This window comes from Aquarana catesbeiana, linkage group LG06 (assembly GCF_042186555.1).
Source record: "Aquarana catesbeiana isolate 2022-GZ linkage group LG06, ASM4218655v1, whole genome shotgun sequence".
NCBI classification, from domain to species: Eukaryota; Metazoa; Chordata; class Amphibia; order Anura; family Ranidae; genus Aquarana; species Aquarana catesbeiana.
The window spans coordinates 53,691,602-53,717,774 of NC_133329.1; the positions used below are offsets into that span (position 1 = coordinate 53,691,602).

General features: G+C 42.7%; 2 protein-coding genes across 3 annotated transcripts in view; one reads left to right on the plus strand and one right to left on the minus strand.

Annotated features, from left to right (window-relative positions):
* Positions 1-12,727, plus strand: part of LOC141147564 (putative methyltransferase DDB_G0268948) — an 83,589-nt gene extending 70,862 nt beyond the window's left edge. For both annotated transcript variants that reach the window (XM_073634788.1, XM_073634787.1), the window contains exons 6-8: positions 6,645-6,745; positions 10,674-10,811; positions 12,410-12,727. In XM_073634788.1, the coding sequence (XP_073490889.1) occupies positions 6,645-6,745; positions 10,674-10,811; positions 12,410-12,500 (330 nt within the window). In that variant the 3' untranslated portion in view covers positions 12,501-12,727. The remainder of the gene's footprint in view (positions 1-6,644; positions 6,746-10,673; positions 10,812-12,409) is intronic.
* LOC141148415 (uncharacterized) overlaps positions 1-26,173 on the minus strand; it is a 332,754-nt gene that overhangs the window by 283,458 nt on the left and 23,123 nt on the right. The window lies entirely within an intron of this gene.

Below are 26,173 nucleotides of genomic sequence, written 5' to 3' on the forward strand. Positions count from 1 at the left end.
GAGGGTATGACAGTAAGCAGTATGTACAGGAGAGGAATGTGGAGGTTATGACAGTGGGCACTATGTATAGGAGAGAAGTGTGGATGGTATGACAGTGGGCACTATGTATATAAGAGGAGTGTGGAGGGTATGACAGTGGGCACTATGTACAGGTGAGGAGGATGTAGGAATCTGGGAAGGAAAAATGTAAAGGTTCGTGGAAGCATGTTTAGGGACTGCGTAGTGGTTAAGCGGGCCATACTTGAATTGAAATTAAGCCAATAAAGCAGAGACCAGCTATAGTCGATCCATGTATGGGCTAGCTGGTTGTACACAATTCAATCTATTAATCAACTTGAGTACAACCAGCCTGTCAGGTTTTTCCCAAAACAGTCAGTCCTGCCAGCTATAGTTAGCAACACTGATCATTGTATTCTGTGGGTTGGGAAGGCTCCCCACTGGCAGAACACAATAACACTGTAGGATTGATTCCCCCATCCACAGGTCTGCAGGTGAGAAGTTGTGTGGGGACAGGCTGGGGAGAGACGTCTGTCAGCAGGGGGGTGTGAGGTGGTCATGGAGGGATATCAATCACTGGGTGGGGGGAGTAAGTGGGAGTGTTATCTTTTGAAGTAGGGTCTGTCATCTGCAGGTTGGGAAATGGTCACCTGTGATATAAGTTGAAGGGAGGTGGCTAACATGGAAAGTGGCTGGGGAGTGACCTGCTTGGTGGTGAGTGTGAAATGGATGATGTGTTTCAAGTTTCTTTCACATTTGCAGTAGTGCTTACTGCCCTCTGAAAAGTGATCTGTGGTGTATTGCTTTTCAACGAGTGGTATAGCAGCAGCTGAGAGGCGTTCATATGGTGCTACTGCCGCCTCTTTTTTTTTTTTTTACATTGCTGAATGGCAGTTTTACATTATTGGACTATGCTGCTACTGCGAGCGAGTTTGACAGGCGGTGCTGCCTGTCAAATTCTGCAGGCTCCAAGCCAGGGCCGGTCCTGGTTGGGGTGCACGGGGTGCAGTGTACCCGGGCGCCACAGAGGTGGGGGCGCTGAAGCACCAGAGTGCTCCCCTCCCTCCTCCTCTCCATGTCCATAGGCGGTTCTGTCCGCCGGTCACCGCAGCCGCCGCCGTCGCTGTGTCTCTTGCCGAAGCCCATCCCCCCTCCCTCCTCCTGTCAGAGGAGAAGAGCGTAACGAGCCACAGATCGCAGCGGCTGTGTCTCTGTGTGCAGAGAGACCAGCCGCACAGTGACGTCACGGGGGGGGGGGGGCGGTCCGTTCCTGACGTGTTACAGCTCTCCTCCTCCTGTATAACTCCCGCCTGCTGCCCAAGCCTGACACTCTCTGTTCTCCACCCGGGCGCTGCGGCTGCACATTGTCCTCGCCTCTCCAGCTGCCGCCCGGGTGTTTTTTAATTAGCTCAATGGAGGGGGGGCTGGTTTGTCAGGGGTCTATACTAATGGAGGGGGGTTTGTCCTGGGGGGTCTATACCAATGAAGAGGGGGTTGTCCTGGGGGGTCTATACTAATGGAAGGGAGGGGTTTGTCCTGGGGGGTCTATACTACTGAAGGGGGGGTTGTCCTGGGGGGTCTATACTTATGAAGGGGGGGTTGTCCTGGGGGGTCTATACTAATGAAGGGGGGGTTGTCCTGGGGGGGTCTATACTAATGGAGAGGAGGGGTTTGTCCTAGGGGGTCTATACTAATGGAGGGGAGGAGTTTGCCCTGGGGGGTCTATACTAATGAAGGGAGGGTTGTCCTGGGGGGGTCTATGCTCATGTAGGGGGGGTTTGTCCTGGGGGTATATACTAATGGGGGGTTTCCTGGGGTGTCTGTACTAATGGAGGGGGGGTGGTTTGTTCTAGGGGGTCTGTACTAATGGAGGGGGGGTGGTTTGTCCAGGGGGGGTCTATACTAATGGAGGGGGGGTGGTTTGTCCTGGGGGGGTCTGTACTAATGGAGGGAGGTTTGTCCTGGGGGGTCTGTACTAATGTAGGGGGGTGGTTTGTCTTGGGGGGGTCTGTACTAATGGAGGGGGGGCGGTTTGTCCTGGAGGGTCTGTACTAATGGAGGGGGGGTTTGTCCTGGGGGGTCTGTACTAATGGAGGGGGGGTGGTTTGTCCAGGGGGGTCTATACTAATGGAGGGGGGTGGTTTGTCCTGGGGGGTCTGTACTAAAGGAGGGGGGTTTGTCCTGGGGGGTCTGTACTAATGTAGGGGGGTGGTTTGTCTTGGGGGGGTCTGTACTAATGGAGGGGGGCGGTTTGTCCTGGAGGGTCTGTACTAATGGAGGGGGGTTTGTCCTGGGGGGTCTGTACTAATGGAGGAGGGTGGTTTGTTCTGGGGGGTCTGTACTAATGGAGGGGGGGTGGTTTGTTCTGGGGGTCTGTACTAATGTAGGGGGGTGGTTTGTCGGGGGGGTCTGTACTAATTGAGGGCGGTGCTTTGTTCTGGGGGGCATGTACTAATGAAGGGGGGGTGGTTTGTCCTGGAGGGGTCTGTACTAATGGAGGGGGGTAGTTTGATCTGGGGGGTCTGTACTAATGAAGGGGGGTGGTTTGTCCTGTGGGGGTCTGTACTAATGGAGAGGGTGGTTTGTCCTGGGGGGTCTGTACTAATGGAGGTGGGGGGTGGTTTGTCCCAGGGGGTCTGTACTAATGGAGAGGGGGTGGTTTGTCCCGGGGGTCTGTACTAATGGAGGGGGTGGTTTTTCCCAGGGGTCTGTACTAATGGAGGGGGGTGGTTTGTTCTGGGGGGTCTGTACTTATGGAGGGGGGTGGATTGTTTTGGGGGGTCTGTTCTAATGGAGGGGGATGGTTCTGTATTAATGGAGGGGGGTGGTTTGTCCTGAGGAGGGTCTGTACTAATGGAAGCGGGTGGTTTGTCCTGAGGGGGGTCTGTACTAATGGAGGGGGGTGGTTTGTTCTGAGGGGGGTCTGTACTAATGGAGGAGGGTGGTTTGTTCAGGGGGGCCGGTACTAATGGAAGAGGGGTGGTTCTGTACTAATGTGGGGGGGTGGTTTGTTCTGGGGGGGGTCTGTACTAATGGAGGGGTGGTTGGTTTGTCCTGAGGGGGGTCTATACTGATAATTCTGATCATCTCCTGTATTATGTCCTCAGTCTCTGACCATCTCTTGTAACATGTCTGCAGTCTCTGACCATCTCTTGTAACATGTCTGCAGTCTCTGACCATCTCTTGTATCATGTCTGCAGTCTCTGACCATCTCTTGTAACATGTCTGCAGTCTCTGACCATCTTCTGTATTATGTCTGCAGTCTCTGACCATCTCCTGTACTATGATTGCAGTCTCTGACTGTCTCCTGTATTATGTCTGGGGGCTCTTTCTAATGCCGCGTACACACGGTCGGACTTTACGGCAGACTTTGCCCAGCGGACTTTTCGACGTACTTTACGACTGACTTTCTGAATGAACGGACTTGCCTACACACAATCCACCAAAGTCTGTCGAATTCGTACGTGATGACGTACGACCGGACTAAAATAAGGAAGTTCATAGCCAGTAGCCAATAGCTGCCCTAGCGTGGCTTTTTGTCCGTCGAACTAGCATACAGACGAGTGGACTTTTGGACCGGACTCGAGTTTGACGGATAGATTTAAAACATGTTTCAAATCTAAGTCCGTCCAACTTTTGAGCAAACAAAGTCTGCTGGAGCCCACACACGATCGAATTGTCCGACGAAATCCCGTCCGCCGAGTAAAGTCTGCTGTAAAGTCCGCGGCATTACAGACTCTCTAACAGACAGCCCTCTGTGTGTGCATCAGAGAGACTCCCCTCCAGGTCTCATTAGTGTAAGCTCTTCCTGTATTTTCTTTACTGTTAAAAGATCATGGGAAGATCCTAGGGTAATGAAGACTTCTTAGGGGAGCATCTCTGTGTTTGAGTCGTTGCCAGAGTAACATTTGTAAAGGGGAGGAGTTGGTAAGATGACCACACCCACGTGGGGGCGCCAGAAATATTTCTGCATCCAGGCGTCTGTGACCCTAGGATCGGCCCTGCTCCAAGCTATCCATTGAGCTCAGTGCCTCTGACAAGAAGTGAGGAGAGGCACTGTGAGCTCATCCTCTCAGTCTGCTGCAAACAGAGTGTGCCAGCTTGTATTTAAACTGGGCGCTCCATATGTAGCTTCTGATAGGCTGCACAAGGAGCCCCGTATCTCCAGGACCATAGGTGATAAGAGCCCCGAATTTTAACCAGTAGTGGGGTAGACCTTCAGCTACACACCCCCTGAATTTGGGCTCTATGTGACCCCTGGTCACCGAGCCACGATCCTCAAAATAAATCATTTTTTTTTTATGATTTTTTTTTTTTTTTAAATGGGCCTGTCTTAAGGTAAGGGGCCTGGAGCTGCAGCTCCAATAGCCCCTATGTTAATCTGGCCCTGGAACCAATGGTTGCGCCGTTGATCTCAATGGTAAAGTCATGGGTAGGGGATCGGGGAGGAGGAAATATTACAAGCTCAGTTTTAGAAAGATTGACTTTGAGGAAGTGGTGTGACATCCATACTTATACAGTATCTCACAAAAGTGAGTACACCCCCACATTTTTCTAAATATTTTATTATCTTTTCATGTGACAACACTGAAGAAATGACATTTTGCTATAATGTAAAGTAGTGAGTTTACAGCTTGTATAGCAGTGTAAATTTGCTATCCCCTCAAAATAACTTAACACAGCCATAATATCTAAACCGCTGGCAACAAAAGTGAGTACATCCCTAAGTGAAAATGTCCAAATTGGGCCTAAAGTGTCAATATTTTGTGTGGCCACCATTATTTTCCAGCACTGCCTTAACCCTCTTGGGCATGGAGTTCACCAGAGCTTCACAGGTTGCCACTGGAGTCCTCTTCAACGCAACCATGACGACATCACAGAGCTGGTGGATGTTAGAGACCTTGAGCTCCTCCACCTTCCATTTGAGGATACCCCACAGATGCTCAATAGGGTTTAGGTCTGGTGACATGCTTGGCCAATCCATCACTTTTACCCTCAGCTTCTTTAGCAAGGCAGTGGTCGTCTTGAAGGTGTGTTTGGGGTCATTATCATGTTCGAATACTGCCCTACGGCGCAGTCTCTGAAGGGAGGGAGTCATACTCTGCTTCAGTATGTCACAGTACATATTGGCATTCATGGTTCCCTCAATGAACTGTAGCTCCCCAGTGCCGGCATCACTTATGCAGCCCCGGACCATGACACTCCCACCACTATGCTTGAGTGTAGGCAAGACACTTGTCTTTGTACTCCTCACCTGGTTGCTGCCACACACGCTTGACACAATCTGAACCAAATACGTTTATCTTGGTCTCATTAGACCACAGGACATGGTTCCAGTAATCCATGTCCTTAGTCTGCTTGTCTTCAGCAAACTGTTTGCAAGCTTTCTTGTGCATCATCTTTAGAAGAGGCTTCCTTCTGGGATAACAGCCATGCAGACAGGATGACAGTATGCAGACTATCGCCCTGTTCGTTCCTCCCAAGACCTCCTGCTTTTTAGCTCCCTCATCACCTCCTCCCATATCCGCCTCCAGGACTTCTCCCGAGCCTCGCCCTACCCCAATCTGTCAGACTGTCTCAAATTTATCCACTTTTAGGTGATCCCTGAAAACTTTCCTCTTCAGTGAAGCCTATCCTCCATCTAACAACTGCACTATTTTCTCCATTAGCTCATCCCCCACAGCTATTACCCTTTTGTATAACTTGACCCTCCCTCCTAGATTGTAAGCTCTAACGAGCAGGGCCCTCTGATTCCCCCTGTATTGAATTGTATTGTAATTGTACTGTCTGCCCTAATGTTGTAAAGTGTTGTGTAAACTGTCAGCGTTATATAAATCCTGTATAATAATAATAATAATGCAGACCAATTTGATGCAGTGTGCAGCGTATGGTCTGAGCACTGACAGCCTGACCCCTCCCTCGCCATTTTTTTTTTTAAAAGTGTCGTTGGGTCCCCCCAAAATCCATACCAGACCCTTATCCAAGCATACAGCCCGGCAGGTCAAGAAAGGAAGGGGATGAGAGAGCTCCCCCCTCCTGAACCATACCCTGCTGCATGCCTTCAACATGGGGGGGAATGAGTGATTTGGGGGGCTCTGGCAAGGGCCTCTTCCCAACAACCCTGGGCTGTGGTTGTCGGGGTCTGCAGGCGGGGGGCTTATCGGAATCTGGAAGCCCTCTTTAATAAGGGGGGCCCCCCCAGATCCCAGCCCCCATATGTGAATTTTAAAATTCACAGGGTTATCAAGAAGAGGCCCTGGTCCCCATCAACATGGGGGCAAAGTGCTTTGGGGTGGGGGGCACCCCATGTTGAGGGTATGCTGCCTGGTATGTTTTGGGGGTGCTTACTTGTCCCCTCCCTTATCTGACTTACCAGTCTGCATGCTCGGATAAGGGTCTGGTATGGATTTTGGGGGGACCCCATGGCATTTTTTTTCTTAATTTTGGTGTGGGGGGGTGTGTATCCCCTCCGAATCCATATTAGACCTGAAGCGCCTGGTATGGCCCTGGGGGACCCTACGTCGTGTGTGTTTTTTATCTTTTTTTTTTGTGCAGTCGCATAGATGTAAACTTATCCTAAATGCAGGTCAGTCATGAAATAATTATTGTCTCCATGTGTAAAAAGACAGATTTCACTTATTTTTCAGGTGGAAGATATTCTGATCCGATATGAGCATGAGAAGATTCAACATATCAGGAATGGATACAAGGAACTGTATGAATCCATCCCATACACTGACAAAAGAAGGTCCGACTGCATCTATATATCAATCATCTAATATGTGGTAACCTCTGGTCACCGCCTCCCCCGGCCCTTTAAGGGTTTCTGAACATTGGGAATTTACAATGTCATACTACCAAATTTTTTCAGAAAATAGCTTAAAGGGTCAATTTTATTTTCTGTTCAGGATTACAAGAAAATAATCAGATTTTTCATTTATTTATTTTTTGCTATTTTAATTTAACACTATTTTACAAATAAATAGAACTGTGTGTGCACAATGCACTGAATGTATAGAACTCTCAACTTCACCTTTCATTTCATGTCGCTCTAATGGAAAGTCTACAGATCCAGCACTGCTTCCTCCTCCACTATCTGACAAGACACACCTTATAATTGAAAAGATAAGGGGGATTGGAAGGTGAACACTCAACAAGCTCATGCTGAAGCTCCCCTTCCTCAGGACATTTCTACAAGCTTCCAGCTTATTGATATTTCAAAATAGACTTTATCACTGAGTGATCACCTTTCAAGCTTCAGGAGTGTCACCTTCTCTTTTGGATTATATGTATCTTATGTTCTGTTGAGCGTATAGGTCTGTTTTCTCTCGGATATGTCTGCAGTGACAACCACTGGATTATACACCAGCACCTTATATACAGCATTCTGAGCCAGCACTGCTTCCTCCTCTATCTGCCTAGGCATACACATATACAGCTTATTTCTTCTTGACCTGATGCCTCTGCTCTTCAGCTGGGGTAGATCATAAGATTGCCAGATCTGGGATATTTTATAATTTGAAGACCAACTCCAGGAAACATAAAAATGATCCCTTGCAGAGGGGCTCCTCCCACATTACAAGGGTTACTTGCTCGTTTAGGTCTAGGGAACATAAAAAAAGATTTATATGGATACACAGACCCAAGTTTTCACCTCCTGCGACAGTCAAACTGCTTCCAAGCCTCTCATTTTCTTAGAAATAACTGATGGCCCACCATGACCGAACTCATGAGTTCAGAGGGACACTTCCGTCTGGATTGTTGGAGAGCACTACAACTCTCTCACTTTCTCAAGTCACTTTCCCCTCCTGGTAATTACACCTCAACCCTGACCACTTATGAAACATATTGTTCGGAAGACGGCCCAATGTCCCACGCTCTTTCTGCTACATACCAATTATTGATTACACCACTAGAGGAACCTAACTTGCATTGTCTCGAAGCATGGGAGGACTTGCACTGTACCTTCACGTCTCGTCAAAAGCAGAACATATTACGATTCACACACAAATCTTCGATATGCACAAAGATGCAAGAGACTAATTATAAGATTCTAACCAGGTGGTACAACACCCCTGCAAAATTAAACGTCATATTCCCATCTGCCTCAGATCGTTGGAGATGCCAGAGCGAACGGGGAACTCTACTACATGTCTTCTGGAGTTGCCCCAAGTTGGGGCAATTCTGGAAGACCGTTCAAAGTACGACACAGAGATTCACTGAGCGCTCCATAGCGGCAGACCCAGCCCTCTTTCTCCTACATTCCTCCAATATTCCTGGTAAGGCCTATAAAAAGTCATTGATCCGCCACCTTCTTGACGCAGCCAAAGCGTGTATTCCCTTACTCTGGAAATCCAGGCAACCTCCTACTGTTGGTATGTGGGTTAGGAAGGTGGAGGATATCAAAAAAATGGAAGATCTTGTTCTCACAACCCGGAACCAAAATGAACGGTTCTCCAGGACATGGTTTAAGTGGAATATGTTTATCTTTTCAGATGAGGGCCAATCCCTCCTGGAGAGCTATACTCCTATTTAATAAATATCCAATTCGCTAGAAATTCAGTTCAGCAAGGGGGGATGACTAAATAAAATAGATTAAGATATGGGCGGTTGGTGGTGATGTGGGCAGTTGCGGTTGATGCCTCCATGTGCCCCTTTGCTTGTCTTTCCCCCCTCCTTTCCCCTACCTCCTCTTTTCCCCCCTACAGACTTCCCTCTCCCCTCTTAGATTTGTTTCCCCTTCCCCCCCAGCTGGCTATCTAAGGGCCTCCCCTTTCATCTCCCCCTTTTCTCTACTATTATATCTCTCCTCTCCCCTTCCTTTCTTTTCGTCTTCATCTTTTCATCCTGAACTAATCTCTTCTGTATCTTTAAGAAAATCGGAAATGGAGAGGGACAGACTTACCTGATAATGTAATAATATGATACGAGGTTCAACAATTGTACATCAAAGGAGTGACAAACTAATCGATGGAGCCAAGAAGATTACATAGTCAGAGGTTGCGCCTTTATTTACTTTTTGTACTGATAGAGGCTGAGTCCTCCCTTATTTCTACATGTCTATGTAAAAAAAAATGTCGTACTGATGTCTTACCCTCTCCGGAAGTTGAATAAAAATTATATTTGAAAAAAAAAAAAAAGATTTATATACTCAATCCTCCATGCTGCTAGGCCTGTCCTCTGTGTCTTCTACATCACACTCCAACATTCTAAGGTCCTGACATTATCAAGACTGATATGGGGTCCAAAGCTCTGCATTGGGTGTGATGGTGCCAAAGAACAACCCACTGCCAGAGTATAGGGGAGCGTCATCTGCCAGGGGAGCGGAGGATCAGGTAGGGAGAAATGCTTTTACTCTCACTTAGGCTGGGTTCACACCTATGCATATTGGATGCGGGTTTCCCAATTCCAATTTGCATAGCAGGAGATTGTGACTGTCTCTTATGGAGCCAGTTCACACATCTCCAGAGCGGCTCCGGTGTGAATTTGCACAGTGGTCCTGTGTGTCTTTTGGTCTGTTTCATGCATACAAGGAAAGGGGGAATGTATCTCTACTGTAGGGGATCAGAGGGGTGAACATCCAGTTCAGAGACAGTCCATTAAAATAAAAATGGCTTTATTCAGCAAACTGCCAAAAACAAACAGAAGACACGACAGGATTGTCTTGTCACATAGGTACAGCTCACAGTTCCGCAGCATACAGGCTTACAGGCAATAATTCATGGCTCTAATCAGAGCTCCAGTCTTTTATGTGGTTAAGCTCACCCAGCAAGTACACAATCCAGCAATGGATCTTTTCACGCAAAGTGCTGCTGTGTCTCTCTTCTACTCAAACAGGTCCTCTCTGACACTTTCAGCCCAGCTGGCAATAAGCAGGTCTGAAGGGGAAGTACCTGCCCTCTTCTATTAACCCCTTCTTAACCCTGCCCCAGGCTGACCCTCTACATCACATATACTAGGACTTTGAAGTGAGGCAGGCTGTAACACAGTGTAAAAGTATCCATTTATTGACATGAGTAAAAGGATGCATAACAATGTACATGAGGGGTAAATGCTCAAAGCATGTCAAACATGAATATCAAGTAAACTAAACATAGTAGTACTTTTTTTTTTGCATGCTTTGAGCATTCAGCCCTCATGTACATTGTTATACATCCTTTTACTCATGTCAATAAATGGATACTTTTACACTGTGTTACAGCCTGCCTCACTTAAAGTCTCATACTTTTATTTTTTGTATTTGGTCCGTTTTCAGGTCCGAATTTAGCCTAAAGTTCGGATTGAAATTGGACCTGAAACAGTGAATGTAGACACACTGGACCCCCTGCTATGAGCTGCATGTGGCAATAGTGTGAACCCAGCCTTAGAATAAATGAGCAATTAACATTGCAGTGCAGACTCAGCAACACTGCAAGAGATTTTCACATTTCCCGGAGTTGAGCTTTAATGTATTACTAACATACAGTATACTTTCTATGTGCTGCAGAAGCTGCAATTAGTTGGCAGGCTTGTATGTATTGGTATTATCTGTATTTATCCTTGTTTATATCCCTCGTACAGCGCCATAGCATAGGATCCCACTATATAAATAACTGACAATAGTAATGTAAAGATTGCATTTGTTTTAACTCACAGTTAACCTCTTTGTTAACTCACAGTGCTGTTTGCCTTTGCAGGATAGAAAACATTGAGACCAAGATCCGAATGCCATTGGCAAGGCTGCTGGGTTTTATTCAGACCTCCCCCATGTACCCAATCTATCTTGAGACTAAGCCTGAGGAAGCGAAGGAAATGATGAGAACAGTAGAGGAAAGGTGAGAATGGAGGTGAATGGGATAGGAAATGGCAGCAGGGAACAGAGGACAAGAAAAGAACAAATTGTGCAGCAGTGTTGTCACCTGAGGACAGAGAGATCTGAGCTATACAAGTGAGGTTTGTTTAGGTATTGAATAGTTTTCCAATTTCCAAAGAGAATTAAATAGAATAGAAAATAAAGGAATAGAAAAAAAATAAGACTAGAAAAGAATATAACAGAAAATAAAATAATAGAATATAAGTAGTGAGTAAAACAGAACAAAATAGAATAGAAAATAAAAACAGAATAGACTATAACTTTAGCGCAAACCAATCAATATACACTTGTTGCGATTTTTTTTTTTTTAAACAAAAATATATAGAAGAATACGTATTGACTTAAACTGATGAAGAAATGTTTTATTTTTTGGGATATTTATTACAGCAAAAAGTTAAAAATATTGTATTTATTTACAAAATTGTCTCTCTGTTTTTGTTTATAGCGCAAAAAATAAAAAACGCAGAGTTGATCAAATACCACCAAAAGAAAGCTCTATTTGTAGGAAAAAAAGGATATCAATTTTGTTTGGGTACAGAGTCGCACGACAAATGTCAGTTAAATCGACGCAGTGTTGTATTGCAAAAAATTGCCAGGTTATTAAGGGGTAAATCCTGGGGTTGAAGTGGTTAGGCATGTGTGCAAAAAAATGAAAAAACGGCTCTGTCAGCAAAAGGGCTAAGTAAGCAAAAAATTAAAGCCCAAATCCAACTAACACTTTTTAAAGGTATTACAGCAATAGTAGCTTTTCTTTCTTTGTTTTTTTCTTGGGTTATTTTTAATAAAAGGTCCATACCGCTGTACAAACTTGGGGCTGGTCTGTACGGGGGTACAGACCTTCTGTTATGGGACTGGAGCAGTGCAGATAGAGTATAATTGAGTTGCAATTGCTGCTGGCACGCTCTGCGACATTCCTCTGCCCTGGTGGTAGACAGAAGTGGTCATTTCCATTCATTGTTTCTGCACTTTGATGATGCAGCTGTGGGGAAACACCCACGGGGCCCTCAGCAGCTACTGTCGGAGGGAAGGAGAGGGCAACCTGCAGCACTGCAAGGGAAAGGGCATACGGGGGGCTGGTGAAAATGGGTGACATGGGGGCTCAAATGCGGCCAGGACAACAGGGAAGTGAGGGTGATCAGAGCGGGGGGGCACAAATACTAGAACTGATTCCCCTGCAGTTCAGAGGATCAAGTGTCAGCGATAGGGCAATACAGCCTGTTCTCCTGCTCAGCAGGTTCCCGGGCCCCCCTTTTGAACTGATGGGGCCCAGTACAGGGAGGGCAGCTGTATGGCCTTATCCACGGTCCTGACACACAGCCCCCTAAATTATAAAAAAATAACAGGACTTCACAGGAAGATGGTGATCTGGGTTTTGGGGATGGAATATGCATCAATGATTCATGTTACACTGTAAATATGAATGTAATATTGGCATGATCCAAAAAGGTTGACTGAGCCTTTAACCCCATTAGAAGCCACCTAAAAATAGTTTTGAGTGGAGTTGGGTTTGCAAAGATTCAATCTTTGAGAATGTACATGATTACATGATTCCTGTTTCAGGTTCCTTCAGCTCATGGGGACGTCCTCCAGTGAAACGGAGGTTGAAATGTGGCTACAAAATGTTCTGGTATTGGCTTCTAAACCGCAGTGAAGGAAGATTTTTGAAAACTAACGCTGAACCCTGCAAGACATGGCTGGAGACCCTGCTAATCAGAATTTTACTATATCCACGTACTGTTAACAGTTTTAATATGTCAGAAGTACAAATGGAAAAATCTAGCACAATCTGCTCTGTATAAAATCAAACCATGAAGTAAATGTATACACCTAAGAGTTAACAATGAGACAAAATGATCAAATGTAACAATGTAGCAAAAAGTCCAAATAAAGAAAAACATTTCTAAATGTATAAATTTGTATCTTTTTGTGATCATTTATCTTCCATTACCACTGTGTATAAATCCCTCTTCACGGCAGCTTTAAGCACATATGTGGCAGGTGGTACTTAACACCCATCCTCTTCATATATGCATTCCTGTGGTGTTCTGGGTGGGCATTCAATCAGTACCACTAGAATTGTGACTGAACTGTCACTGACTGCTCATGGTCAACTACTGATGATAGGGAGTTGGTAGGACAGTCTCCAGATGATGTCATCACTCTGCAGCCAATTACAGTGTTCAGGATGATCAGGAACCCTTCCTACCAGCCTCAGGTGTTATGACCTGGTAGTGACAAGAGGTTAAATCAAGAGGCTGCAGGAGCAGGGACACACAGTGGCTGGCAGGAGGACCTGTTGGCGCATCATTGAGGACTGGCTACAATAGCATGGAAGAGATAGCCAGGTCCTGATAAATAAGGAAGGGAATATGGCGGCGCAGGCTTCAGTTTGTGGTACAAGGCTAAGTTGTCTCCAGAAAACATACTTGACAGGTAAGAGGGGATGGAAAAAAGCATTGGCAGCCTGGTATGACACCATCTCGTGGCAGTGGCGGCTGGTGAAGTTTTAGGATGGGGGGGTGCCAGGCCCCGCCCTTCCTTTTTGACCCCTCCCACTTGGTGAAAATGGGCGTGGTTTCAGTGAAATAGTGGGCGTGGCTCTCAGGTGGTGTGGTTAGTGTCTGAGTTGAATGAGGGATGGAGGGAGAGAGGGATGGAGGGACAGCAGGCCCAGATCCTACACAACAATAGAAATATGTGTATTCTAGAAAGTTTAACAATCAGCAGATAAAGATACTCCAAACACCTGGTGTTAGCACTTCAATCATCCCAGCACCATAGTTGTTATGGTGTCAGGATGATTGAAGTGCATTATTTCTATTATTACATTGTAATATAAAATTAAATAATTCAACTCACCATAATGCAGAATCAGTGGGAGCCCCGAGTGTGTCACTAGCCACGTCGCCTGCCACCAGATGCCATCAGGTGTCCCCATCGGAGTCCCTCCTTACATCAGGTGCCCCCTTACATGCAGCCTATGTCACATAAAATTCAGCCTATGTCACCTACAAATTGCAGCCACATGTGTCACCACCAAATTGCAGCAGCCTGTGTCACCAAATTGCAGCAGCCTGTGTCACCACCAAATTGCAGCAGCACGTGTCACCACCAAATTGCAGCAGCACGTGTCACCACCAAATTGCAGCAGCATGTGTCAACAAATTGCAGCAGTGTCACCAAATTCCAGCAGTGTGTGTCCCCAAATTGCAGCAGTGTCACCAAATTGCAGCAGTATGTGTCCCCAAATTGCAGCAGTGTAACCAAATTGCAGCAGTATGTGTCCCCAAATTGCAGCAGTGTGTGTCACCAAATTGCAGCAGTATGTGTCCCCAAATTGCAGCAGTGTGTGTCCCCAAATGGCAGCAGCGTGTGTCACCACCAAACCCCCCTCCCCCCGTTACTTACCTTGCTCTGTGTTGTCCTCTCCAGCGGTGTCTCCTGTGGAGTGCTCTGTTGTTCTCATACTTCCTGTTTCAGAGAGAGAGAGAGAGAGAGAGAGAGAGAGAGAGAGAGAGAGAGAGAGAGAGAGAGAGAGAGAGAGAGAGAGAGAGAGAGAGAGAGAGAGAGAGAGAGAGAGAGAGAGAGAGAGAGAGAGAGAGAGAGAGAGAGAGAGAGAGAGAGAGAGAGAGAGAGAGAGAGAGAGAGAGAAGCAGGAAGTGATATCATACTCAGATGTCAATCAAACCGCCCGGCCATAGTAATAGATACTAGAGCCGGGCGGAAGCTACTCGGCGCTCCACAAAGCGCCACAAGGCGGACTATATGCCCGCAAATGCAGAGCCACGTCTGCAATCTCGCGATTGCATAGACGTGGCGCTTCCCATAAGTGCACTGTGTCCTGCGTCGGACTGTGTCCGGCGTCCGAACACAGTGCACTTAAGGACCGTTTTTTGTATTTTTTTTTTTAAAGGGCCAGCTTTAAAAAAAATTATTATTTTTTGACTGCCTGGAGGGGGGGGGGGTGGCACCCAGGCGCCCCCTATGGACGGGCCGCCACTGTCTCCTGACATCCCTTAATCACCCATTTAAACGACTATGCTGTAGCCACCGGCTTTCCTCTTTATCAGGAGGTATTCTGTGAAAATGCATGCTTAGGGCCCTCCTTTCAATGGGGGAGATCTGCTAAAATTGGTGCACACAGAATCTGGTGACCAACCAGACCAGTAACCAACCAGCTTCTAACTTCAGCTTGTTCAATGATGCTTTGACAATAAAACCTAGAAGCTGATTGGTTGGGGGACCGGTTCGGCCCGAGCATGAGTTTGGGCTGAACATTGGCTGTTCGAACATCCGAATTATCAGGGCGTTTGACCGTTTGTTTGGCCTACCGAATGACCACCATGCACTGCGTCGCAGCACAGTGCAATGTAAGTCCTGATTGGCTGAAGCAATGAAAGCTTTGGCCAATATGGGCACAGAGCACTGTCAGAGCCATGATTGGCGAAAGTTATGATGACTCTATCCAATCATGGCTCTGACCCTTATCTGAGTATACAACCTGGCAGGCCACAGGGAAAGGGGGGGGCAAGAGAGTGCCCCCGCTCCATTTACATAGGGGGCCGGGATCTAGGGGTCCCCTTGTTAGATTCCAATAAGCCCCCCACCTGCAGACCCCCACAACAACCGGGCAAGAGTTGTGGGGATGAGGCCCTCCCTATGTTGAGGGCATGTGGCCTGGTACGGTTCAGGAGGGGGGACGCTCTCTCATCCCACCCTTTTCTTGCGGCCTGCCAGATTACGTGCTCGGATAAGGGTCTGGTATGGATTTTGGGGGACCCCCACGCAATTTTTTTTTCCATTTTGGTGCAGGGTTCCCCGTAATATTCATACCAGACCTGAAGGGCCTGGTATGGATTTTGGGGGGACCCCCACGCCATTTTGACCATTTGACCCCTGTCAAAATTGTTTAATAGAAGTTGCTGGAGTTCTTCTTTAGGATTGTCGTGAAAAGGGGGGCACCCTCGAGTAGGTGGGGCCCAATTTTCATTTGTATATGTGCATAGATATAGTCATTATTACTAATATATTAATAATATATATATATATTATTAAGATGTGTCATAGTGTGCATTTGCACTGTTTTGCTGCCCTCGGCTGAGGGTAATTAACATTCACTTATGTATATACTGTACTGTGTTATCGTAGGAATAGGATGTATTTCTATGCTGTCTATTCTCTCTCTTTCAGGTGTTCCTGCACCCATTCCTTGGCTAAGGAGAGACCGTGACCTCCGCTTGCATAATAATGCTAATATTCTCTAATTTTCAGGTGTATATAGTAGATAGATAGTTAAATGATAAGTCTGCTGTTATTGTGTTTCTCCCTTGTTGTTAGGTGGTACGCCGAACGTAAAATTGTAAATATTGTCTTTATTTATCTGCCACTTGTCTATGTACATATGCAATGTATACCTACTTCATGTGGTAAGCCACATGTACTGTTATCTTGTTTATCCTTCCCTGTTACCCTACCTATCCCAGTTTTTGCCAGGACATTCACTCTCAGGTTTAAGAGTTCCATTTTTTGTTGTTGCAAACTCCGAGACATAGTTTCCTAGGCAGGGGGAGGATGTAGAACCCTGCTGTTTAGTATATAGAAGCAAAATACTACTTTCCGCGGACAAATGTTGGCTAGCAGGTTTTCAAATTTTCCGCCAACAAATGTAAGCAAAGGCTTTTTTTTCTAGTGATATCAAGAATAATATTATGCTTGTTATTTTTTTTTTTTGTGCAAGTTACCACAACACCATTATCCCATAGTTTTTAAGAACGAAGATACAACTATGTTGGTGTCCCTTGTTAATTTTACATTGTATTTTTTAAAATGTAACTGCCTACTCCCAAACTGTCATTTGAAGTAAAACACATAGCCAAGTATTATTCTCCACAATTTTTTTATTGTGCATTAAAAAAAGAACACAAATAAAATTAGACAATAGAACTTAACCAAAAAGTGCATTCTATGCATCCAAAAATATAGAAAATATAACTAGTCAAATCATTATTTAACCAAAAAATAAAATAAAAGCCTCATGCATGTGTCCTGCTTCTTAATATAGTGGGTCAACAATTCCAAGAGTTGGTGAAAGCAGGGGTCCGTCATCCAGATATAATTCCGAAAATCATCTGGATTATTCTCCTGGAGCTCCCGCATCAAAGGCATATGACATAATTGGTCACGATTAATAAAGCAACCAATTTTTGGTCCAAGAAATCCTCCTCCTCCTGTTCCTGTACTGGACTTGGGTCAAAGCAATAACTCCAAGGCCAATAATAAATAACACGTTATCTCCTCCAATTCTGCAACATGGCTGGTTGACGAATGGCCATTCAGAAACTAACTGAAAAGCGTGAAATGAAAAGCGTGAAATGAAAGCGCAAAATGAAAAGCGCGAATCAACACCCCAAACCAAACTTCTACTAACACAAAATTAGCAGAAGGAGCCCAAAGGGTGGTGCCTGACAATTGAACTTCCCCTTTATCGGCTCGTAGTACATCTAGTATGTCACTACGTTCGTGTTTGTTGGCCGACAATTCCTTGCCGTTTGCATGCATACAAGTTCCGGGCTAATGCCCTTCGGACAAAAGTCTGACGTATTGTCTGTGGAAAATCTGATCGTGTGTACGAGGCTTAGCCACTTCAGCCCCGGAAGGATTTACCCCCTTCCTGACCAGAACTTTTTTTTGCGATTCGGCACTGCATCGCTTTAGCTGACAATTGCGCGGTCGTGCGACGTGGCTCCCAAACAAAATTGATGTCCTTTTTTTCCCACAAATAGAGCTTTCTTTTGGTGGTATTTGATCGCCTCTGCGATTTTTATTTTTTGCGCTATAAACAAAATAAGAGCGACAATTTTGAAAAAAAACGCATTATTTTTTACATTTTGCTATAATAAATATCCCCCAAAAATATATAAAAAAAAATTTTTTTTCTTCAGTTTAGGCCGATCGTATTCTTCTACATATTTTTGGTAAAAAAAAATCGCAATAAGCGTTTATTAATTGGTTTGCGCAAACGTTATAGTGTTTACTAAATAGGGGATAGTTTTATGGCATTTTTATTAATAATTTTTTTTTTTACTAGTAATGGCGGCGATCAGCGATTTTTATTGTGACTGCGACGTTATGGCGGACATGTCGGACATTTTTGACACATTTTTGGGACCATTGTCATTTATACAGCGATCAGTGCGATTAAAAATGCACTGATTACTGTGTAAATGACACTGGCAGTGAAGGGGTTAACCACTAGGGGGCGGGGAGGGGTTAAGTGTGACCTAGGGAGTGATTACTAACTGTAGGGGGATGGGCTGTGTGGGTGACGTCACTGATCTCTGCTCCGATGACAGGGAGCAGAGATCGAGTGACACTTGTCACTAGGCAGAACGGGGAGTATGCAAGACAAGTTCCTGGCACACGCCCTTCGGACAAAAGTCTGACGCTCTGTTGGCCAACAATCCGATCGTGTGTACGAGGCTTTAGGCTGGCCATACATTCTACAATTTCCTTTAGATTTACCTTCAACTATGTAGTGCAAGGGCCTGATTGCATAAAAATTTAAAGGGTTTAATTTTGAACTCATATTATATAGTTTTGGTAAATCTAAAGGAAAGTTAAACAAGAAAATTGTATAATGTATGGCCAGCCTTAAGCCTCATACACATGATCAGATTGTTGGCCAACAAAGTGTCAGACTTTTGTCCGAAGGGCATGTGCTAGGAACTTGTCTTGCATACAAATGGTACACAATTGTCGGCCAACAAACACGAACGTAGTGATCTACTACGAGGAATTTCAGCTCATGAGTGTTTGTACTTTCAACTTTTGTGTGACGGACTTGTGTACACACGACAGGAAAATCTGACAACAGACCACTGTCTGCCGAAAATTTACTAGCCTGCCATCCAACATTTGTTGGTGGAAAGTTGGACAACAATTGTCTGATGGAGCATGCTAATGGTCGGATTTTAGGCAGTCTGTCATCACACAATTTCCTGCTGATAATCCGATCGTGTGTATGAGGCTTTAATCTCTTGCCACTCCTACTGTGTTTCCCTGAAAATAAGCCCGGGTCTTATATTAATTTTGGCAACCAAAAGCACAATAGGGCTTATTTTTGGGGTAGGGCTCGCTATTTAATGTGCTGTTTTCTCTGCCCCTCTCCCTCCCTGCCTGAAAGGAATCCCCAGTGTGAAGTGAAGTAAAAGTGGTTGTGGGCTGCTAGAGTCCTCTCTATTACAGTAGTATATGGTGGGAAGGGTGCGAGTTTCTGTAATCTGTTGTGTCAGGTATCTTATTATAGCGCTGCTCTAGGCATCCATAGCCCGCCTGAGCTCCCTTCCACGATCCGAGCAGTGCAGAGGAAGGGAGCCGAGATCCCCCACTGACAGGCAGGAGAAGAGGAGGAGACAACCACTTCAAACTAGGGCTTATTTTTGGGGTAGGGCTTATATTGCAGCCCTCCTGGAAAACCAAGGTAGGTCTTATTTTCAGGGTAGGTCTTACTTTTGGGGAAACACGGTATATGTAGCAGCAAAAGGGTAGGCGTTAAAGCAGTTGTAAACAGCAGATGTTAAAAAAAACCTGCATAATGTGCAAGTATGCATGTCGTATACAGCGTGGTATGCTGTGACCTCACCCTCACGGAATGGAGAGTTTCATCACACGTCAGGCCCAGGAGGAAGAGTGCATAGCACATGACTCTGGTCTCTTTTATACTCTTCCCAGGAATCTCCATGATGATAGCAAAGATCCCTGGGATATGAAGTCTGGGTGCATAGTCATGCAGAGTAATTGTCATTCTGAGGAACTACCAATCCCACAATCCGTTTAGGACGACTCACAGGTATGAGGTCAGTTAGTGATACTGGGCACTAAAGGGACAATACAGTACATAGAAATTATGGGAATCGCTATGCTTTGCAATTGTAGTTTACATTGCTACATCTATTATAGGTTGACCTGTAGGTACAAGTGGTCAGGGATGGGACAAGGGGTGGGCAGGAGGGGAGTGGAATAAATAAAAGTGGTGCTGCGCTAATCCTAATGGGAATACAAATGGTGTTATTGGGATGCTCCTAATATCATTTTGTATTTATTGTTACCTTTGCTACATAGAGCCACTGTTATTATAGCACTAGGTCACTTTATCATTCACTGATTTTCTGATTTTTTTGGCCGCCCCTTTTATATACTAGAGATCACTATTATTTATCTTTGGTGCATGTAGCTATTTAAGATTTATTTTTATTTTATTGTGCTCCATCGTATCCACTAGGAGCATCCCAATAACACCATTTGTATTCCCATTAGGATTAGCGCAGCACCACTTTTATTTATTCCATTCATCTGATGATAGGGTCTAGTTGTACCCTAATCAGTACAAGCAGCTTTTCCTTATAGCTCTTAATTTTTACACACATGATATCACAGGAATAATTTTATATACTGGGCAGGAGGGGAGGCTGCCCTGGGCACAATGGTTTATTACAGGAATGGGGGCGCCCTGACCCTAACCTTAAGGGAAGGGGGGATGACTTTGTCCTGCCACTGCCCACATGTGATGCTGATCCTCCATGATTGAAATAACTGAAATCCAATAAATGGGAGAGGTTGGGAAGGTAAGGGCTAGATGACGTCTCAACCAACTCACACTTCCCACCCCCCTCCCCTCTCTCAAATTCCCACCTACCTTACACCAATCCAGCAGTATTCTGTAGGCATCTGCCATACCGGTGCAGCACACCAGGTCCTGCACCACCATCTTTTATGATGTCATCAGGAGGCCAGTCCCCTGATATGCACATGGCACACGTATGTGTCATCAGCAGGGGCAGCCAGTTCATTGAGGGTGCACAGGTGCTGCCCCTCATCCATGCAACCACCCTCCCAAGCAAGGAGGACACAGGGGCCGCTGCCTGATGCCCGCCACCTAGATGGGGTAAGTGCTGGAGGACCGGCAGACAGTGAGGGGGGGGTGGTTGTTTGCCGCCCTCCCAAAAAAACACTGGTCACCAGGGGGCCATCTGCAAAATGAAGAGGCAGTCAGCCCCCTGATGATGTGGCATATGTGCAGTAGAATACCCTGCCCCCTCCTAGGACATGGGTGTCCCAGGGGGCTGTAGGTACTCCGTAAGCCATTCTCGCTTAAAAATAATAAAACAAAAGTTGTGATTGTAAGAGGAAGGGGAGGAGCACGAGTGATGTTAGGATACGGGTGGGATTGGTGAAGACTTGCTTTAAAAGCCTCATTTTAAAAAGTGCAGATCCTTCAGTTCTCATAGTAAGGCTGTTATAAATCTGGGCAATTCAGTCTTAAATACACATGAGCCAAGGTCACATGGCAAGATAACCTCTAGATATACAGGCAGCTAAAGTTACATGCAAATTTCACCTTTTTCTGTAAAAGTCTAGATTGGCTTTGGCCCCTCCCAGTCTTTAATACCTCCCAGGCCTCACTGACCAATAGGGAGGCACATGGGCGTCCGCAGAACTTTTTTCATGGGGGGGCATAATTTTAAGGTCACCCATGCTCTGACCCTTTTCGACAATGTCATTATCACATTATTACGGTCAGAGACTACAGACGTAGTACAGGAGATGGTCAGAGACTGCAGACATGGCACAAGAGACTGTCAGAAACTGCATACATGGCTCAAGATACTATAAGAGACTGCGGACATGGCACAAGAGACTCTAAGAGATTGTATACATGTGGGGGGTGACAGAGACAGGGGGGTGACAGAGAGAGGGGGTGACAGAAAGAGATAGAGGGGGTGACAGAGAGAGACAGAGGGGGGTGACAGAGAGAGAGGAGTGTGACAGAGAGAGACAGAGGGGGGTGACAGAGAGAGGGGGGTGACAGAGAGAGAGAGAGGGGGTGACAGAGAGGAGTGATGGGGGTCAGAAAAAGGGACCCCTAGCCCTGTCTCAGAGCAGCCCTGATCCTCCTCTTCTGTCACCCACTGGCATTCCTGGCCCCTACCTCCTGCTGAGTGCCCCCAGAGCAAGCTGCTTGCTCTGGGGGCACTCATGTATGCTCACTCCTGAGCCACCTCCTGTGTGTCTGAGACACTAGGCATGTGCATTTCGTTTCGTTCCAAATCGAAATTCGGACGAATTTTTCATTATTCGGAAATTCGGATGCATCCGAATTTCCGAATGACAAAAGTAAAGAATTTAAACGAATCCGAAAAAAAAGGAACGAATTCGAATCGAATTCGAAAACATATTCGAATCGAATTCGAAAACATATTCGAAAACATATTCGAATCGAATTCGAAAACATAATCAAATTAAAAAAAAATAGAAAACGTTTTTCTAAAAAATAATAAGGTAGAATATAAAATAATAAAGCAATAGAATATGTATATTATATATATATATATATATATATATATATATATATATATATATATATATATATATATTTTTTTTATGCTTTTCTTTTCTATTATTTTATATTCTATAATAGTATTTTCAATTCAAATTCAAATTCATTCTATACGAAATTCGAATTTCGGAACATGGCTTCTGAAGTTTGAATTTTGTATAGAATGAATTCGAATTTGAATAGAAAAGATTAGAACAGAAAATAATAGAAAAGTATAGACTATAAAAACAATAGAACAGAATATATATATATTATATTTTCTTCTATTCTGTTCTATTGTTTTTCTAGTCTATTCTTTTCTATTATTTTCTATTCTATTCTAATCTTTTACATTCAAATTTGATTTCAGTCTATACGAAATTCGAATTTCGGAAGATGGCTTCTGAAAGTGGAATTTCGTATAGAATGAATTCGAATTTGAATAGAAAAGATTAGAATAGAAAATAATAGACTAGACAAACAATAGAACAGAACAGAACAGAACAGAATAAAATATAATATATATCATTTATTCTATTCTGTTCTATTGTTTTTCTAGTCTTTTCTCTTCTACTCTATTCTAATCTTTTCTATTCAAATTCGAATTCATATTATAAGAAATTCAAATTTCGGAAGATGGTTTTATATATGTATATATATGTATTATATATATATATATATATATATATATATATATATATGTGTGTGTGTGTATATGTATAATATGTGTATATGTATAATATATATATATATATATATATATATATATATATATATAACCATCTTCCGAAATTTGAATTTCTTATAAAATGAATTCGAATTTGAATAGAAAGGATTAGAACAGAGTAGAAGAGAAAAGACTAGAAAAACAATAGAACAGAATACAAAAAATTATATATATTATATTTTATTCTGTTCTATTGTTTGTCTAGTCTATTATTTTCTATTCTAATCTTTTCTATTCAAATTCGAATTCATTCTATACGAAATTCCACTTTCAGAAGCCATCTTCCGTATAGAATGAATTCAAATTCGAATAGAAAAGTTTAGAATAGAATAGAAAAGAATAGCATAGAAAAACAATGAAACAGAATAGAAAATTTTATATATATATATATATATATATATATATATATATATATATATATATATATATATATATATATATATATATATATATATATATATATATATATATATATATATATATATATATAAAACATCTTCCAAAATTCGAATTTCATATAGACCGAAATCAAATTTGAATATAAAAGATTAGAATAGAATAGAAAATAATAGAAAAGAATAGACTAGAAAAACAATAGAACAGAATAGAAGAAAATATAATATATAATATATATATATATATATATATATATTTTATATTTTCTTCTATTCTGTTCTATTGTTTTTCTAGTCTATTCTTTTCTATTATTTTCTGTTCTAATTCGAATTCATTCTATAAGAAATTCAAACTTCAGAAGCCATGTTCCGAAATTCGAATTTCGTATAGAATGAATTTGAATTGAAAAGACTATTATAGAATATAAAATAATAGAAAAGAAAAGCATAAAAAAACAATAGAAGAGAATAATACAAAAAAATTACCGTATTTATCGGCGTATAACACGCACTGGCGTATAACACGCACCCCAAGTTTAGGAGGGAATTTTAGGGAAAAAAAAACTTTTAGGAGGGAAGTTTAAGGGAAAAAACTTACATTTAAATGCCCATCATTGCAGCCTTCTCAGTGCAGCCTTGCCCCAGTGCAGCCATGTCAGTGCAGCCTTGTCAGTGCAGCCTTGTCAGTGCAGCCTTCCCAGTGTCCATTGCAGCCTTATCCCAGTGCAGCCTTGCCCCAGTGCAGCCTTGCCCCAGTGCAGCCTTGCAGCTCGCAGTTTGAAAGTCCTGTGATCCCCTGCGATCCTGAGCTTCAAAATCGCCGACCGCGATTTGAAAATGGTGCCGGCGGCGCCAAAATACACAGAGCCAGTCCTCGGCTCTTCTCGGCGGCTCTCATTCACTTTCGGCTCCACTCGTAGTCCCGCCCGGGATGGGCATGACTGTGAGCGGAGCTATCCGAACCTAGCCGAGTACACTCGGCTAGGTTCGGGCGGCACTCGAGTGAAGCCGAAAGTGGCCGAGAAGAGCCGAGGACCGGCTCTGTGTATTTCGGCGCCATTTTCAAATCGCGGTCGGCGATTTTGAAGATCTGTCAGCTCAGGATCGCAAGGGATCGGCGTATAACACACACCCATGATTTTCCCCTGATCTTAGGGGAAAAAAGTGCGTGTTATATGCCGATAAATACGGTATATATATTTATATATATTTTTTTTATTTTTATTTTTTTTCTATGCTGGTCTATTGTTTTTCTATTCTTTTCTATTCTTTTCTATTTTATTCTAATCTTTTCTATTTGAATGCGAAATCATTCTATACGAAATTTGAATTTCCGAAAATGGTTATACAGAAACAGAATGAAATAGAATGAAATCGAATTCTAATAGAAAAGACTAGAACAGAAAAACAATAGAACAGAATAGAAAAAAAAAAAAAAAAAAATATATATATATATATATATATATATATATATATATATATATATATATATATATATACACACACACATCTTCCGAAATTGGAATTTGGTACAGAATGAATTCAAATAGAAAAGATTAGAATAGAACAGAAAATAATATAAAATATTCTATTCTAATCTTTTCTATTCAAAATTCATTCTGTACCAAATTCCAATTTCGGAAGATGGTTTTATTTATTTTTATATATATATAAAATATTTCTTTCTATTCTGTTCTATTGTTTTTCTATTCTATTCTTTTCTATTAGAATTTGATTTCATTCTATTTCTATATAACTATTTTCTGAAATTCGAATTTTGTATAGAATGAATTGGAATTCAAATAGAAAAGATCAGAATATAATAGAAAATAATAGAAAAACAATAGAACAGAATAGAAAAAATATTTTTTATATATATATAAAACCATCCAAAATTAATTTGAATAGAAAAGATTAAAATAGAGTAGAAAGAATAGACTAGAAAAACAATAGAACAGAATAGAATAAGATATAATATATATATTATATTTTATTCTGTTCTGTTCTATTGTTTTTCTAGTCTATTCTTTTCTATTCAAATTCAAATTCATTCTATACGAAATTCGAATTTCAGAAGCCATCTTCCGAAATTCGAATTTCGTATAGAATGAATTCAAATTCGAATAGAAATGTTTAGAATAGAATAAAAAAGAATAGCATAGAAAAACAATGAAACAGAATAGAAAAAAATATATATATTATATTTTATTCTCTTCTGTTCTATTGTTTTTCTAGTCTATTCTATTTCTATTCTAATCTTTTTTATTCAAATTCGAATTCATTCTATACGAAATTCTAATTTTAGAAGCCATCTTCCGAAATTCGAATTTCACATAGAATTAATTCAAATTCGAATAGAAAAGTTTAGAATAGAATAGAAAAGAATAGCATAGAAAAACAATGGAACAGAATAGAAAAAAAATATAATATATATATTTAACCATCTTCCAAAATTGGAATTTGGTACAGAATGAATTCGAATTCAAATAGAAAAGCTTAGAATACAATATATTATATTTTTTTCTATTCTGATCTATTGTTTTTCTATGCTATTCTTTTATACTTTCTATTCTATCCTAATTTTTTCTATTGGAATTCGATTTCATTCTATACGAATTTCAAATTTCGCAAAATGGTTATATATAGTTTACTTTTTCAAATTCAGTTATTGTTTTTTTCGAATTTTATAGTTTTTTTCGAATGTGGTAGAATTTTTTCGAATTTAATATTTTTTTCAAATGTAGTAACATTTTTTTTGAATTTGATAGTTTTTTCGAATGTGGTAGAATTTTTTCGAATTTGACAGTTTTTTTTTCGAATGTGGTAGA